Source organism: Dipodomys ordii, unplaced genomic scaffold (genome assembly GCF_000151885.1).
Source record: "Dipodomys ordii isolate 6190 unplaced genomic scaffold, Dord_2.0 Scaffold11, whole genome shotgun sequence".
Lineage (NCBI taxonomy): Eukaryota > Metazoa > Chordata > Mammalia > Rodentia > Heteromyidae > Dipodomys > Dipodomys ordii.
This window is the reverse complement of record NW_012267227.1, coordinates 4,841,480-4,854,883: the sequence shown is the minus strand read 5'-3', so window position 1 is coordinate 4,854,883 and position 13,404 is coordinate 4,841,480. Positions and strand designations below refer to the sequence as shown.

Below are 13,404 nucleotides of genomic sequence, written 5' to 3'. Positions count from 1 at the left end.
TGGCTCAGTGGTAGAGCGCTTGCCTTGCATGCATGAGGCCCTGGGTTCGATTCCTCAGCACCACATAAGCAAAAAGAAAAAAGCCGGAAGTGGCGCTGTAGCTCAAGAGGTAGAGTGCTAGCCTTGAGCTGAAGAGCTGAGGGACAGCACCCAGGCCCAGAGTTCAAGCCCCACGACCCCACTCCAAAAAAAAAAACAAAAAACAAATAAAGCTATTACCATTACTGGTATAAATGATCACATTTTTAATCCTTGAGATAGAAAGAAAAGGTGAACTTCATAAAGTGTTCTATATTGTCCATTTCTAGCTGTAAATGGTCATGTTTTCAATAATATAAATATGGCCAGGTGAAGAAGAACATGCCTATAACAACCGCAGCTATGTGATGTGTAGGTCTAGGTACCTAGGAATCATGGTCAGAGGCCAGTTCAGTTAAAAAGTGCTAGGTACTCTAAAGAAGACTGTGAGTGTGGATCATGTAGTAAAGCACTTGCTTAATAAGTATAACAAGTTCAAACCATAGTACTACCACCAAAAAATACCTGAAGGCCACTAAAGACTAGCGATCATTTTTTCGATACTTTAAGGGTGAGATTAAAAAAGGCAATTCCCTATTATTTCTAATATGTGTCTATCATTACAGATATTTTGATAAGTAGAATAATCAAATTATTAATTTGGGCCACATTATGATCAAGTAAAGGCCAAAAAGAATTTATTGTATAAAAGCAATTGCAACTTCACCTCTCCAGCTTTTCCTTTTTCTTCCCATCCTATGTCTTCTCTCTCCTTTCCAGCTCAAGCTCCCCAAAATATACAAGAAACTGAGAAAACTACCCAATCATTTGTACATAATAAGTAGTCTCTTACAGAAGATAAAAATAAATACTTGCATTGAAACTAACATATTTTAATAAAACTTAGTGAATTATTCTAGAAGTAGGCAAAGGGCTAGGGAGACAAATAGAGGGAGTGAGCTTGATTTGCATACAATGGATGCATGTATGGGAATACATTGTGAAATCTCCATTATACAACTAGCATATGCTAATAAAGTGTTTAAAGGTGTATTTTAATGTTGGAAATACTTTAATGATGAATATGTGACTAGCATAATGCTGGAGTTATGGGAGGAAACAAAAGAATTTACACTCAACAGAAGGAACAGGCACTGACCTTAATTATAAATTCTTTAACCATAATATTTATGTTTTGTTTTCCTGAGGCCCATGTACATTTTTCCATAAATAACGAGCAGGGCTGTAAGACCTAGGAACAAATAAAAGTGAAGTTCACAATTCCTTAACAATACATCCATTAAGTATATAGTATGTACTTGAAAGAGCTATGCGTTATTTGATCAGGATTTTTAACATTTATAGTCTACTAATAAAGCAAAACAGCAAAATAAATTAATAAGAATCTCTTATGAGGTTGTCTTCTGCACTAGGATAAGTGAAAGGACTCTAACCAGATCTGGTAAATTAATTTACTTCATATTCGTAGGTACTACTGATGGACATTTACAATCAAAACTCTATAAAAAGTTTTCCTTCAACTGAAATAACTTTTAAGAGACATTTTGAAAATAAAATACAGTATCAACATATCTATAAAAATTAACTAATGATAACATTAAGGTAGGGAAACAAGCAGTTTATCTTGAATAAACAGGGAATCTTGAGTACCATAAAAGATACCTTTCAAACCTTTACAATAATGAAGCCTATATTCTTATGTATCACTAAAGAAATAAAATAACCTTTCCTGTGAACTAAATGGGGTATGAAGTATAGAATAACTATCATTTATAAAAATTAGGAGATGGTTTCAATGGAGTGACTACTCTAAGCTTTGTGACATGTCAAAAGATCTGTCAAAGACTATTTCAGACCAGAACTGCAGTGTTGTATGCAAACCACTAGGTGTATAAATATTTTAAATTTAAAATAACCCTGTAGGTTAGTCAAATAATGACTCTCTTAAAAAATTATCATTTTAACATTAAAAACTAAGAATATGGTAATTAGCTAAAATCATATTTTCAATAATAATGTGAAAATGTAATTGAAATTGACTTTAATAATGGAAAATACCATTGCTTTTGTTTGCACAACTCCACCCGAAATTTTCCATTCCAGACCTAAATATTTATTCACACACCCACTGGGTATAATACAGTGAACAATGTGGTAGAATAAATTCAAATATTTAACAGAAGACTGTCCATTAAAAAGAAAACTAGCAGGGCACTGGTAGCTCATGCCTATAATCCTACTCAGGTAGGCTGATATCTGAGGATCAATGCTGCAAGCCAGCCCCGGTAGGAATGTTCATGAGACTCTTTTTTTTGTTTGTTTGTTTTTTTGTAGGTTGTGGGGCTTGAACTCTGGGCCTGGGCACTGTCCCTCAGCTATTCTGCTCAAGGCTAGTGCTCTACCACTTGAGCCATAGCACCACTTCCGGTTTTTTCTGTTTATGTGGTGCTGAGAATCAAACCCAGGGCCTCATGCATGCAAGGCAAGTACTCTATCACTGAGCCACCTTCCCAGCCCCATTAGTGAGACTCATCTCCAATCAACCAGCTGAAACCAGAAGTGGAGCTGGGTGGGACTCAATGTGGTAGAATGATAGCCTTAAGCAAAAAGGCTCAGGGACAGCACCCCGTGAGTTCAAACCCCAGGACAGACAGACAGAAAGAAAGAAAAAAAAACAAGAAAGAAGGAAGGAAGGAAGGAAGGAGGGAAGGAAGGAAGGAAGGAAAGAAGGAGGGAGGGAGGGAGGGAGGGAAGGAGGGAGGGAGGGAGGGAGGGAAAGCGAGAACAAGTGTGGAGGCAATCCCTAGTTCTGTCACTAGCAGCCATGTCTAAGTCACTTAACATCACTGGAACCAAAATCTATCAAATTTGCAGTAAATGATCTCTCAAGTGCTGCAGAACTCTCATACTCAATGATTCTATGAATCAACCATTTCTGCCAGTCTTCAAGAGCAGGATCCAAGGTGATTCTTACTGTGGTAATGTTGTTGCCTCTCTTTTCTCTGAGAAAAGGGCAAGCGAGCACTTTCAGGTCTCTCACAGAAGCTTCCATCATCTGCTCAAGTTTGGATGTTGACAGAGAGAGGTTACACTGAAAGGAAGCTGTCAGAGCTGGGGCATCGGCCTTTGTCAGGTTGGCAACAAACACCACTTCTGGATCTATGATCATGGCCTTCAAAGTCATATTTGGCCTTACAGAATCATCTGAAGAAACAAAAACAAGGACCAGAAAAGGTTTAAAGAAAATCTTCCCCTGACTATATGTTATCTACAAATTGTTCTCAATATTTTTCTCTAATGTCTATCATGAAATTAATATTAATACCTGGCTGATTAATACTAATAATGCACAGATGGTTTACCCAATGCTAACTGTATAATAAAATACAGTCTGAAACCTGTCCTAAAAAGACAATTTCCGCTTGGGTCTATCAGAAATAATCTTTTTTTGAAGTTCTTTTGGTTGAAATCATGTACAAAGATAAGGACAAATTACCCACCCAGTGCAAACCTATATACATACACAAGGACATATTATCCAATATTGCAAAGGAAAAAGGAGAAAAATAGATGGAAAAATACCAGGAAGAGGCAGAGACTCTGAAGAAAACAGATAAACAAATTTACTAGTTTAACCTAAATAAACCATAGTCAGCATCATAAAGTCTGTGGTATAAACAAATCTGTTATATAAATGAATGCACAGCTATCAGATAGGACTATTTAAGAAATATTTTAAAAAAATGTAAAAATGATATTCTCATCTTGCCAATAAATACCTGCTTCCCAATTTTTCTGGCTTTTGTGTTGGAAAAAATAATGCCTGACCTTAAAATACCATTTTAACAAAGAAAATTACTAATCTACTTGGGAGTGAAGAAATGAAAATAGCTTTAGCACACACCTAGTCCAAAAAAGGTGATGAGCCAGGCAGTAGTGGCTCATGCCATAATCCTAGCTACTCAGGAGGCTGAGATCTGAGTTTCGTAGGTTAAAGCCAGCCTGGATAGGAAAGTCCATGAGATTCTTATCTCCAATAACCCCCCAAAAGCCAAAATGAGAGCTATGGCACAAGTGGTAGAACAGTATGAAAAAAAGCTCAGGGACAGCATCCAGGCCCTGAGTTCAACCTCAAGACCAGCACAAAACAAAACAAAATAGGTGACTAGATACTGTCCCAGATTAACTCCCTGTGTTTCTGTGTTTCTAGATGTGTAAAAAGTTTGAATGGCACAGTCAGGAGCAGAACAGACTTCCCTGATCTCTAGTCTAATATATGTCTATCATACATCTCTCTTTAAAATGTTTGCTTATGGCCAAGTGCTGGTGGCTCATTTCTTAAATCCTAGCTACTCAAGAGGCTGAGATCTGAGGATAGCTGTTCAAAGCCAGCTTGGGCAGAAAAGTAAGTCTATGATAGTCTTATCTCTAATTAACTATAGAAAACTGGAAGTGGAGCTGTGGCTCACAGTGGTAGAGTGCTACCTTTAGCAAGAAAGCTCAAGGACAGCAAAAACAAAAAGTTCTCTTATTAAAATTTTTACATGGAATACTTTTACATCTAAAAGCCTAATTTTACTTTCTCATTCTTCACTTATCTTTTCCTATCTGCCATTTTTGTTGAGATACACAAGTTGTTATCTACTTGGCTAACCTTTCTCTATCTTTGCTTTTCCAGGTGCAGTCTGTCTTGATGGGATCTGTATTTCTTTTGCCATATTTTCTGGACTCTGAGGCATAGCTTTGATGAAGAAATCTGCCACAGTTACCAGAAACTCCACACTGGCACATACATACAGCTTGTCAAGAACAGCATTAATTTGACTTCCATTTCTGTCTTGCTTGTAACTTATATCAATCATAGAACGGTTGTTATCTTGGTCATCCTTCTTGTCAATCATCCTGAAAACATATATACTATTCATTAGTTTACTCCTGCTAAAATAACAAAAATCATGAAAATGTTCCTACACATTTAATAGTCTATCTTTCACCTTTCCATTTTTAATCTGCATAGAAAATAGGACAAAGTAAGTGAATTCTAATTACTCAATTAGAAAAATCAAGACACAGTCAACTAATTTCCAAACTAAGATACATGTAATTAAGCAATAACAGAATTTTACAATTGCAACACAATACTAGAGAAACAAATGATTATTAGAAATGAATTTGGACAATTACCAAATCATATGAATATGGAATTGCAGAATATAAGATAACATCCTTATTTTATTATATGCAACTTTGCTGAAGAACATTGTGTTCAAACATCATCCCATATAATTTGATTATAAAAGTATTCAAAGAAGCACAAATCAGCAGATATTTATCAGTGTCAATAATGGTAGTTGCCATCTTCCTGGGAAAATCAGGCTTCCAAACAGATAATGATATTTATCACCCTTGGTGAGGAAGCTCTGAATATAAAATTTGCAAACAGAAAAACTAGTTCCATGACAGCACACTCTCCTGGTTTATTTATTCTTAGACACAGAGCTCAGCAGAACCCAGTAAATATTCAATGGAATCCAAGTTCAAGTGGAAATAGAGTTTCTGCCTAAAAATGAAGACATTTTGTCTTATTATATGAAAAAGGGATACAAAGATAATTAGGCTACTGAAGTTACAGATTTCAATGTTCCTACATATATGTATCTTCACATAGTAATTTTCTGAATGGATTAATAATATGATTATGCTATGGATTCTATTTCTGTTAAAACCAAAAGAAATTTAGCAAGGGGGTAGGGTGGGTGGAGAGTTAAGTGGGAGAAAATGAGGGAGGGGGTAAAAGTGTTTAAAAATAAATGTATTCCTTACCTTATTTATGTAACAGTAACCCCACTGTTTATCACCTTTACAATAAAGATATTTAAAAAATATCTAAGGGAATGTATGAGGCTCTGAGTGCTTAGAACCATTAAAAAAAGAAAGGACAAACAATAAACCTTTATTTCCAAAGGAAAGCTGTTATGCTCAGGCTTAAACATTTTATAGCATTTACCAGTGAACCAAATTGAGCCTGGATTTTCAGTTCTTCAAAACTTTTAAACTTCAAATCAAGTTTAAAAAATACTTCTTAAAACCACAATCTAAGAAAATCAATGGACTCAAAATATTTAATTGTGAAAACACCATAAAGAGGGGTTACAATTACATGAGCAAGCTAATGAGTTCATTTCTTATCAAGCATTGTTGCCTCCTTCTTTGTCTCCCCTTCCAATCCCTTCCCATGTCCCCCACCTTTGTTTATCATTTATAAGTTCTGAATGGACTATTGTTCTTTATTTACTGCTGTAGATAAGGTATGAGCCAGGAATCAGTATTTAAAGAAAAGCAAAACAAATCCTCCCCTGGTGATTCAGAGGAATAAGGAATGTGAGTGAACAGTCACCTAATCAAACTCCAGGATCCTTTTCAAATATACCAGGAAAAATAGATATGTACAACACATAAGAGGTATCTTAGTTCTGCTTTTATGTAATATAAAGAATAAAATGTTTTTAATGTTCAAAAAGAGAAATTTAGCAGAACTCTTCAAAGACATGGATAAAATGAACACAACAAAAAAAATCCATAATCTTAAGGATTTGTTTAAAACAAAGATTCTACCTAATACTGGAGACAATATGAAAAAGTATACTGTCAACATATCATCCATGTGGATTTAATTACTAAAACACTTACATCATCTTAGTTCTCATTTTTAAGATGGCACTCCAATTTATTAGTAAAATTCCCTTAAATTTAAATGTGAAATCAGCTGAATCTGATATTAGCACTACTTCTCAATAAATCAGGAAGTATGATGACACTAAGCAGAGGAATGCCAGAGAACAGTGTCAGGTACAATGTCAACCTTAAATACAGCAAATTCAGATCTGACAAACCTTGATGTTGCTCTCTCAATTCCTTCTCTGAGATCATCAAGGGTGCATGTTTTAAGTTTCAGACTGACATCCAATGAGCCATCCTTGAACATCTTCCCTGAAGAGGCCATCAAGTGTAGTGTGAGCTCACCAAGACGGAAACTGTCATTATGAAATGAAAGTGTGGACTCCTATGGTACATTTTATAAACAAAAGAATTATCTTTAAATGTAACCTTATAGTTACTTTTAAATATACTTCTCATTCAGAGCCTACATGCAAATCAATCTCATGAATATTAGATGAAGACTAAAATATATAAAAAGTAATACACATGTCTGTGCGTATACAGAAAGGCATAGTAATAAATACATACATGCATATATTCAACAATGATTAATGTGTAAAAAGTAATCTGATATGTAGTTTGATGCAAATAAGATAATCAGTATATACTTAAGTGTTTCCTAATACAGTTACTGATATACACCATTTGGAGCCAATGAATGTTGTTGTTGTTGTTCTGTAAGGAAAAGCTCACATACTCAACAGAATAGGAAGCTGAAAGTAGTTTCATGAGACTCATTAAAGACACTGAACTTTCCTTCTGGGAAACAAACCATTAGATGATGAAATAGTGAAATAGATTATTTAATCTAATTACTCACTAATCTTAGCAAAATAAATACCGTATTTAACTGTTTCTTGTCTGTAAAATTATTTTCTGATGTTTTTGTGAAGAATAAACATTAGAAACTTGGGCAGTCCATCACACAATGGCAGATATTAGCAAAAGGCTCAATAGTGTCAATGTAGGAATATTCTAATTTTTAAGAAAGCAAAATATAAATTTGCATATAAAATAAACATTAACATACATACTACTTGCAAATAAATTATATAACATGTAGTATGAATATTAACATGGCATGACAAAAATATTAGAAAACATTATATTAAAAAATAGCATTCCAAAATACCACTGACACATTATTTAGCTCTATATTCATCAATATGGTAATAAACCTTTTATTTTCAATTCTTTATCTGGGTATTCTTCATATAAATGTAACATTTATTCAATAGAAACCTAATTCATGCTTATATACCATGGATTATCATGCATTTAAAAATCATCATCTAGGGGCTGGGAAGGTGGCTCAGTGGTAGAGCGCTTGTCTTGCATGCACAAATCCCTGGGTTCAATTCCTCAGCACCATATAAGCAGAAAAAGCTGGAAGTGGTTCTGTGGCTCAAGTGGTAGAGCACTATCCTTGAGCTGAAGAGCTGAAGGACAGTGACCAGGCCCAGAGTTCAAACCCCACAACCAAACAAAAAAAAAAACAAAAAAAATCTGAAGCTCCAAAGCCACCATTCAATTATTCCTTTTAAATAGGTATAGTTACCAGCATAATAAGCTGAACATATAATCAGTCACACACATATAAAATTTCTCTATTAGCAATCAATTAAAATGTGTTTTGGTGCTAAGGTTACTTGAAAAAAAACCCTAAATAATTTTGTTAACATAGTAAGATCAGAAAACCACAATTGGAACCACGTATATTTTGCAAAACAAATAGAAATTTGTAGATCTATGAAAATTTTAAATAAATATTTACATCAAAAAGTACCAACTAAAACTGTTAAGGATTTATGTCTAGTTACAGAAATTTCTACATACCTGATTAATATCATTGTTGTAAAGGATGACAGAAAGGGATTCAAAATGAAAGTCAAATTGAAGAGTGACGTTCTGGTCCACCGAGGGCTCAGAGTTTGTCATATCTTGTTCTGATGTTTCAAACATGAACATAAAAATCACAAAGCTAAAAGTAGGCAAATTATTTTATGTATATTTTAAGCTGGAACAATAATTACTCTGAATTGTTATCATGTCTTCTATATTTTAAAATAAATCATATTATCACACAACGAAAGTGATAATGATTACAAATATTTATTATAGGGCAAACTGGAAGAGTAAGAGACAGCTAAAAAAGAGGTCTTACAGACAATATCAATACAACTTCTTAAAAATTTCCTCTGAAGCTAGTTTACACCTGAGTAGCTAGTAATCCTAGATTCTCAGGAAACTAAGAACTGAGGATCAAGGTTCAAAGCCAGCCCAGGCCAGAAAATCCATGAGACTGTTATCTCCAATGAACTACCAAAACAAAAAGCTGAAAATGAAGTTGTGGTTTAAGTGGCAGTGCACTAATCTTGAGCTTAAAAAGCTCAGAGACAGTGCCTGGGCCCTTAGTTCAAGCCCTAGGCCTACAACCCACCCCACCCCCACCCCCCAAAAAAGTTCTTCTGAAATAAGACTGATTATTATAGTTTATAAGTATCAAGGAATTTTATTTAAATCGTTATCAAGGAATTGTGGAACTAAGGCACAAAAACATCATACACATTGTTTTACAGTAAAAGATCTTTTGGTGTACTTCCCATTGGTTTTAATTAACTTTTATACAATTTATCAACTTTATAAGAATAAAAGTCAATATAGCAAAGTCAGAGATCAAATATGATAGATGGAGGAAAGCCTTTGGAATTGTGAGGTAAAAGGGACTTCAAAATAGGACAGTCTTTTCTGTCATCTTTACATAGGCAAGAGACAAAATAATCATGCTATCACTCTTACAAAGAAATTGTATAATCCTCTGGGAGATTACCTCTACTTTGTGGCTAATCTATAAAAAACTCGTCTTCTAAATTAGTAAAAAAAAAAAAAAAAGGCTACATAATCTTAACCACGTAGAGCTTCTCCAACTTGGAAAACCTTAAATTTATTTTTCTACTTTTTCTTTTTTCTTTGTTGTCAGTCATGGGGCTTGAACTCTGGGCCTGGGTGCTGACCCTCAGCTCTTCAGCTCAGGGCTAGTGCTCTACCACTTAAGCCACAGCACCACTTCTGGTTTTCTGAGTGGTTTATTGAAGAGTCTCATGGTCTTTCCTGTCTGGGCTGGCTTCAAACTGCGATCCTCAGATCTCAGCCACTGAGTAGCCAGGATTACAGGCGTGAGGCAACCGGCGCCTGGCCCTTTCTCTACTTTTTCTAAAAATAATTTATATTCTAATCCTCATCATGGTAGCTCACATCTAACCTCAAATTTTCCAAAATGCAACAATGGACATATAGTGGACATATAGTGACACAAATCTGATCACAGCTGATCAGATTATGTCTCTGCACAGTGCCAGTCTGACTTTAACAGCCTAGATATCTAGCATTTGTATACATGGCAGCACGAGGCCTAACCTAAAAGATGGTGACATGGTCAAGCTTATGCGACCTCCACTTCTATACTTACCAGAAACCTTACCATACACATGATGGCAGTCATTTCTTCGTGTAATTTTAAAAGAGATCTGGCCTAATTACAGGAACAATAGTCTAGCCACTGGCAGTTTTACCAATTGAGCTGGTGGTCTGAGATTATAAATTTAGCCTCAGACCAGTTATTCTGAAGACAAGGGCCATTTTACCTCTTATTAGTCATAAGTCTAATAAGCTACCTTCTAATTAAACATCTGCTATTCATATAAATGACCTTAAACAATACAAAACCAGATATGGTGTTACACAGCTATAATCCAATACTTGGGAATATGAGGTATAAGGACTTTAAGTTTGAGAAGAGGCTTTTTGAGACCATGTCTCAAAAAAATAAAGAAAAAAATAAAAAAAAAGAAGTGAAATTACATTTTATGTATTAAGAAGACGAACCTTATGCTTCAGAAAAATTATCATTTAACAAAGGCTGAATTTAAAAGGTTCAGTTCTCTAAAACATTTCAGTTTTAATCATGTGAAAAACTCCCTGATGTACTCACTACCACATTCTCTGACAAAGCTAGGTAAATAAAGTTGTTAGTATGAAAAGCACACCTTCTTTTCTCATGGCTTAATCATCATGCCCCAGTCTTTTTCTCTCTGAACTGACTTATTTTAGATTGTAACATCCTGTTTGTGCTTTCTTTTTCTCTCAAACAAAACCACTTAGTGCATGGGGAATTCAGCAAATTCAGCTTTCACAAGTCAAGGGTAAACATGCATCATTTGGCAAGAACAAATGATCATCCCCATGTCCTGGACATGTCCTTGTGCCAGTTCCAAAAGGCAACCACAACTCCAGCCCTATTCCCAGTCCCAGCTCCAGCTGAATATACACAGTAAACAGTATATTATTGAGGCTTTTCATACCACATTATGCTGGACTAAAGAAAAGTAAATATAAATATGACACTGACATATAAACATAAAAATTTTTAACAATTAACACAAAAACCTTCATCAGTTTCTACCTTTGAGACAGTCAGGTCCACTGGGAATATCTCTTCTCACTCTTACAGCCTCCTGTGCAGATTGTGTAGGACTTGTCTGTGAAGAAGCCTCTCCAAGATTTTCCAGCAAAATTTTCATTAAAACTGATAAGTCATCTTCACTGAGAGCAACCTAGAAACAGCCAGTGACATTAACATTAAGTAATAAAGGCCTTAAATATCGTAATTATGTCTTCATTTACAGTTTCTTCAACTAACTGGGTTTTTTTCCTTCTTAATGGTGGTTTTTCTGGTTTTTGAACTCAGGGCCCTGTATTTGTTAGGCAGGTGTTCTACCACTGAGCCATGCTTTTAGCCCTTTGCACTGACTATTTTGGAGCTGGAGTCTCCCTTGCTGTCCTGGACAAAGACCTGTCCATTTCAGCCTTTCCATCAGAGTTGGGATGACAAGTGGAATGCATCACACCAAACTCATATTTTTCTGCCCAGGCTGGGCTCAAACCAGTCGTCCTTAGCATTCCAAGTAGCTAGGATTATGAGTACGTGCTACTTTGGCCCAGCTCATTTATTGTTTTTGTGGGGGCTGGGGAGTAGAAGATGGTTGAATGAGGGAAGAACAGGCAATGGGGGCCACAAATGTCAGTTATGAGTCATTTTTTTTCTTGTGTGTGAACAAACTTTGCCTCCATCCACAGCCCAGTTTCTGCCTCTGGGATCTAAGCACTCTTCCTGCCATCCTGTTTCTGGACCTGAGCTTCACTCCTCTTCTCTGTCCCAACTCCATCCTGCATCTGTTCTTACCCAGCACCAGCTTCTCCTACTTTACTTTCCTCCAAACTCAATGGGGAAAAAGTACTGTTCAGAGTCTGGTCTTTACCCATAGGTAAAAAGATATTGCTCTTTCCCTCTAGTCTCACTAAATTTGTGTGTGGTTATACATAAGACATTTGTTTAAGTTACCCAAAAATAACATGTCATAGAATAAATAGTAACAAATGCATCTACAGTGTATTTTTAAGCCAATACACATATTAGGATGGCAGTATCTTGTCCATATTTTGCCTTTATAAGAGGCTATGTATAATAAAAAGACAAAAAGGTAAAAGTTTGAGTCAGGCAGATCAGTATCTGCTTTACTACTTTCAAGCTGTGCTGTGGCCCAAGTGTCTCAGCTTCTTCAATTCAAGCCCTTTTTTAGCTTTAAAATAGAAATTATAGTGCTTTCTCAGAGGGCTTCAGATCAGCATGAAGCAACTGCAACAAATACAGCTAGAATCAGCACTTTATCTGATTTATAAGTCTCTTATCTTTGTCTTTAGTAAATTTCCCCTATAGACCTAATTGCCCATAAACTTGTTGTAAGCACTTGTACATAAATTCACGGAAACATGCATGCATGTACCTTCTCCTATGAATGCCATAACCTGTGTCCTCCAAATTAGATCCCTATGGTCAGGGAAATCTAATCCCGTTTAAATGAAAGTAAGGAAATAGTTTGCACAAAAGAACAGTCAGACACTTCTTGTCTCAACCCCTAGTCCTCAGATAACAGATGTACATTAACTCCTTAGCATTTCCTTGGAGATCCATTACCATTTGTGATAGGTGAACAGCAGCAAACATCACCACCTCTAGTTTGATGTGGAAAAAAAACAGCAACTCTATCATATATTACCCTTCAGTAAGACTAAAGGACAATTTTGGAAGATGACCCCACAGTTCTTTAAGAATTGCCAAACCGATCTGGAAACAGCTTATAGGTGTCATCTGCCCTGACATTTCTTAGCTCTAGCCTTGATTTAGCCTATGACCAGAAACAGAGCGCTTAAAGAGACCTACATCACTGATAAATAAGGCAGAAGAAACAAGTATGCTGTCAAAGAAACGATACCAGCCAGGAAATGGTGGCTCACACCTGTAATCCTAACTATTCAGGAGGCTGAGATATTAGGATCAGAGTTCAAAGCCAGCCAGGGAAGAAAAGTCTATGAGACTGTATCTCCAACAAACTACTCAGAAAAGCCAGAAGTGGTACTGTGGCTCAAGTGGTAGAGTATTAGCCTTGAGTAACAAAGAGGCTCAGGAACAGCACCAAAGCCCTAAGCCCATGACAAAAGAAGAAGGAAGAAGGAAGAAGGAAGAAGAAGAAGAAGAAGAAGAAGAAGAAGAAGAAGAAGAAGAAGAAGAAGAAGAAGAAGAAGAAG

General features: G+C 35.8%; 1 protein-coding gene across 2 annotated transcripts in view; it reads right to left on the bottom strand.

Annotated features, from left to right (window-relative positions):
- The window catches only part of Vps13c (vacuolar protein sorting 13 homolog C (S. cerevisiae)), a 147,135-nt gene that overhangs the window by 50,606 nt on the left and 83,125 nt on the right, over positions 1 to 13,404 (bottom strand). For both annotated transcript variants that reach the window (XM_013010094.1, XM_013010095.1), the window contains exons 46-51: positions 11,222 to 11,372; positions 8,596 to 8,705; positions 6,933 to 7,102; positions 4,694 to 4,941; positions 3,014 to 3,243; positions 1,178 to 1,270 (exon numbers count right to left, since the gene is read on the bottom strand). In XM_013010094.1, coding sequence (XP_012865548.1) covers positions 1,178 to 1,270; positions 3,014 to 3,243; positions 4,694 to 4,941; positions 6,933 to 7,102; positions 8,596 to 8,705; positions 11,222 to 11,372 — 1,002 coding nt within the window. The remainder of the gene's footprint in view (positions 1 to 1,177; positions 1,271 to 3,013; positions 3,244 to 4,693; positions 4,942 to 6,932; positions 7,103 to 8,595; positions 8,706 to 11,221; positions 11,373 to 13,404) is intronic.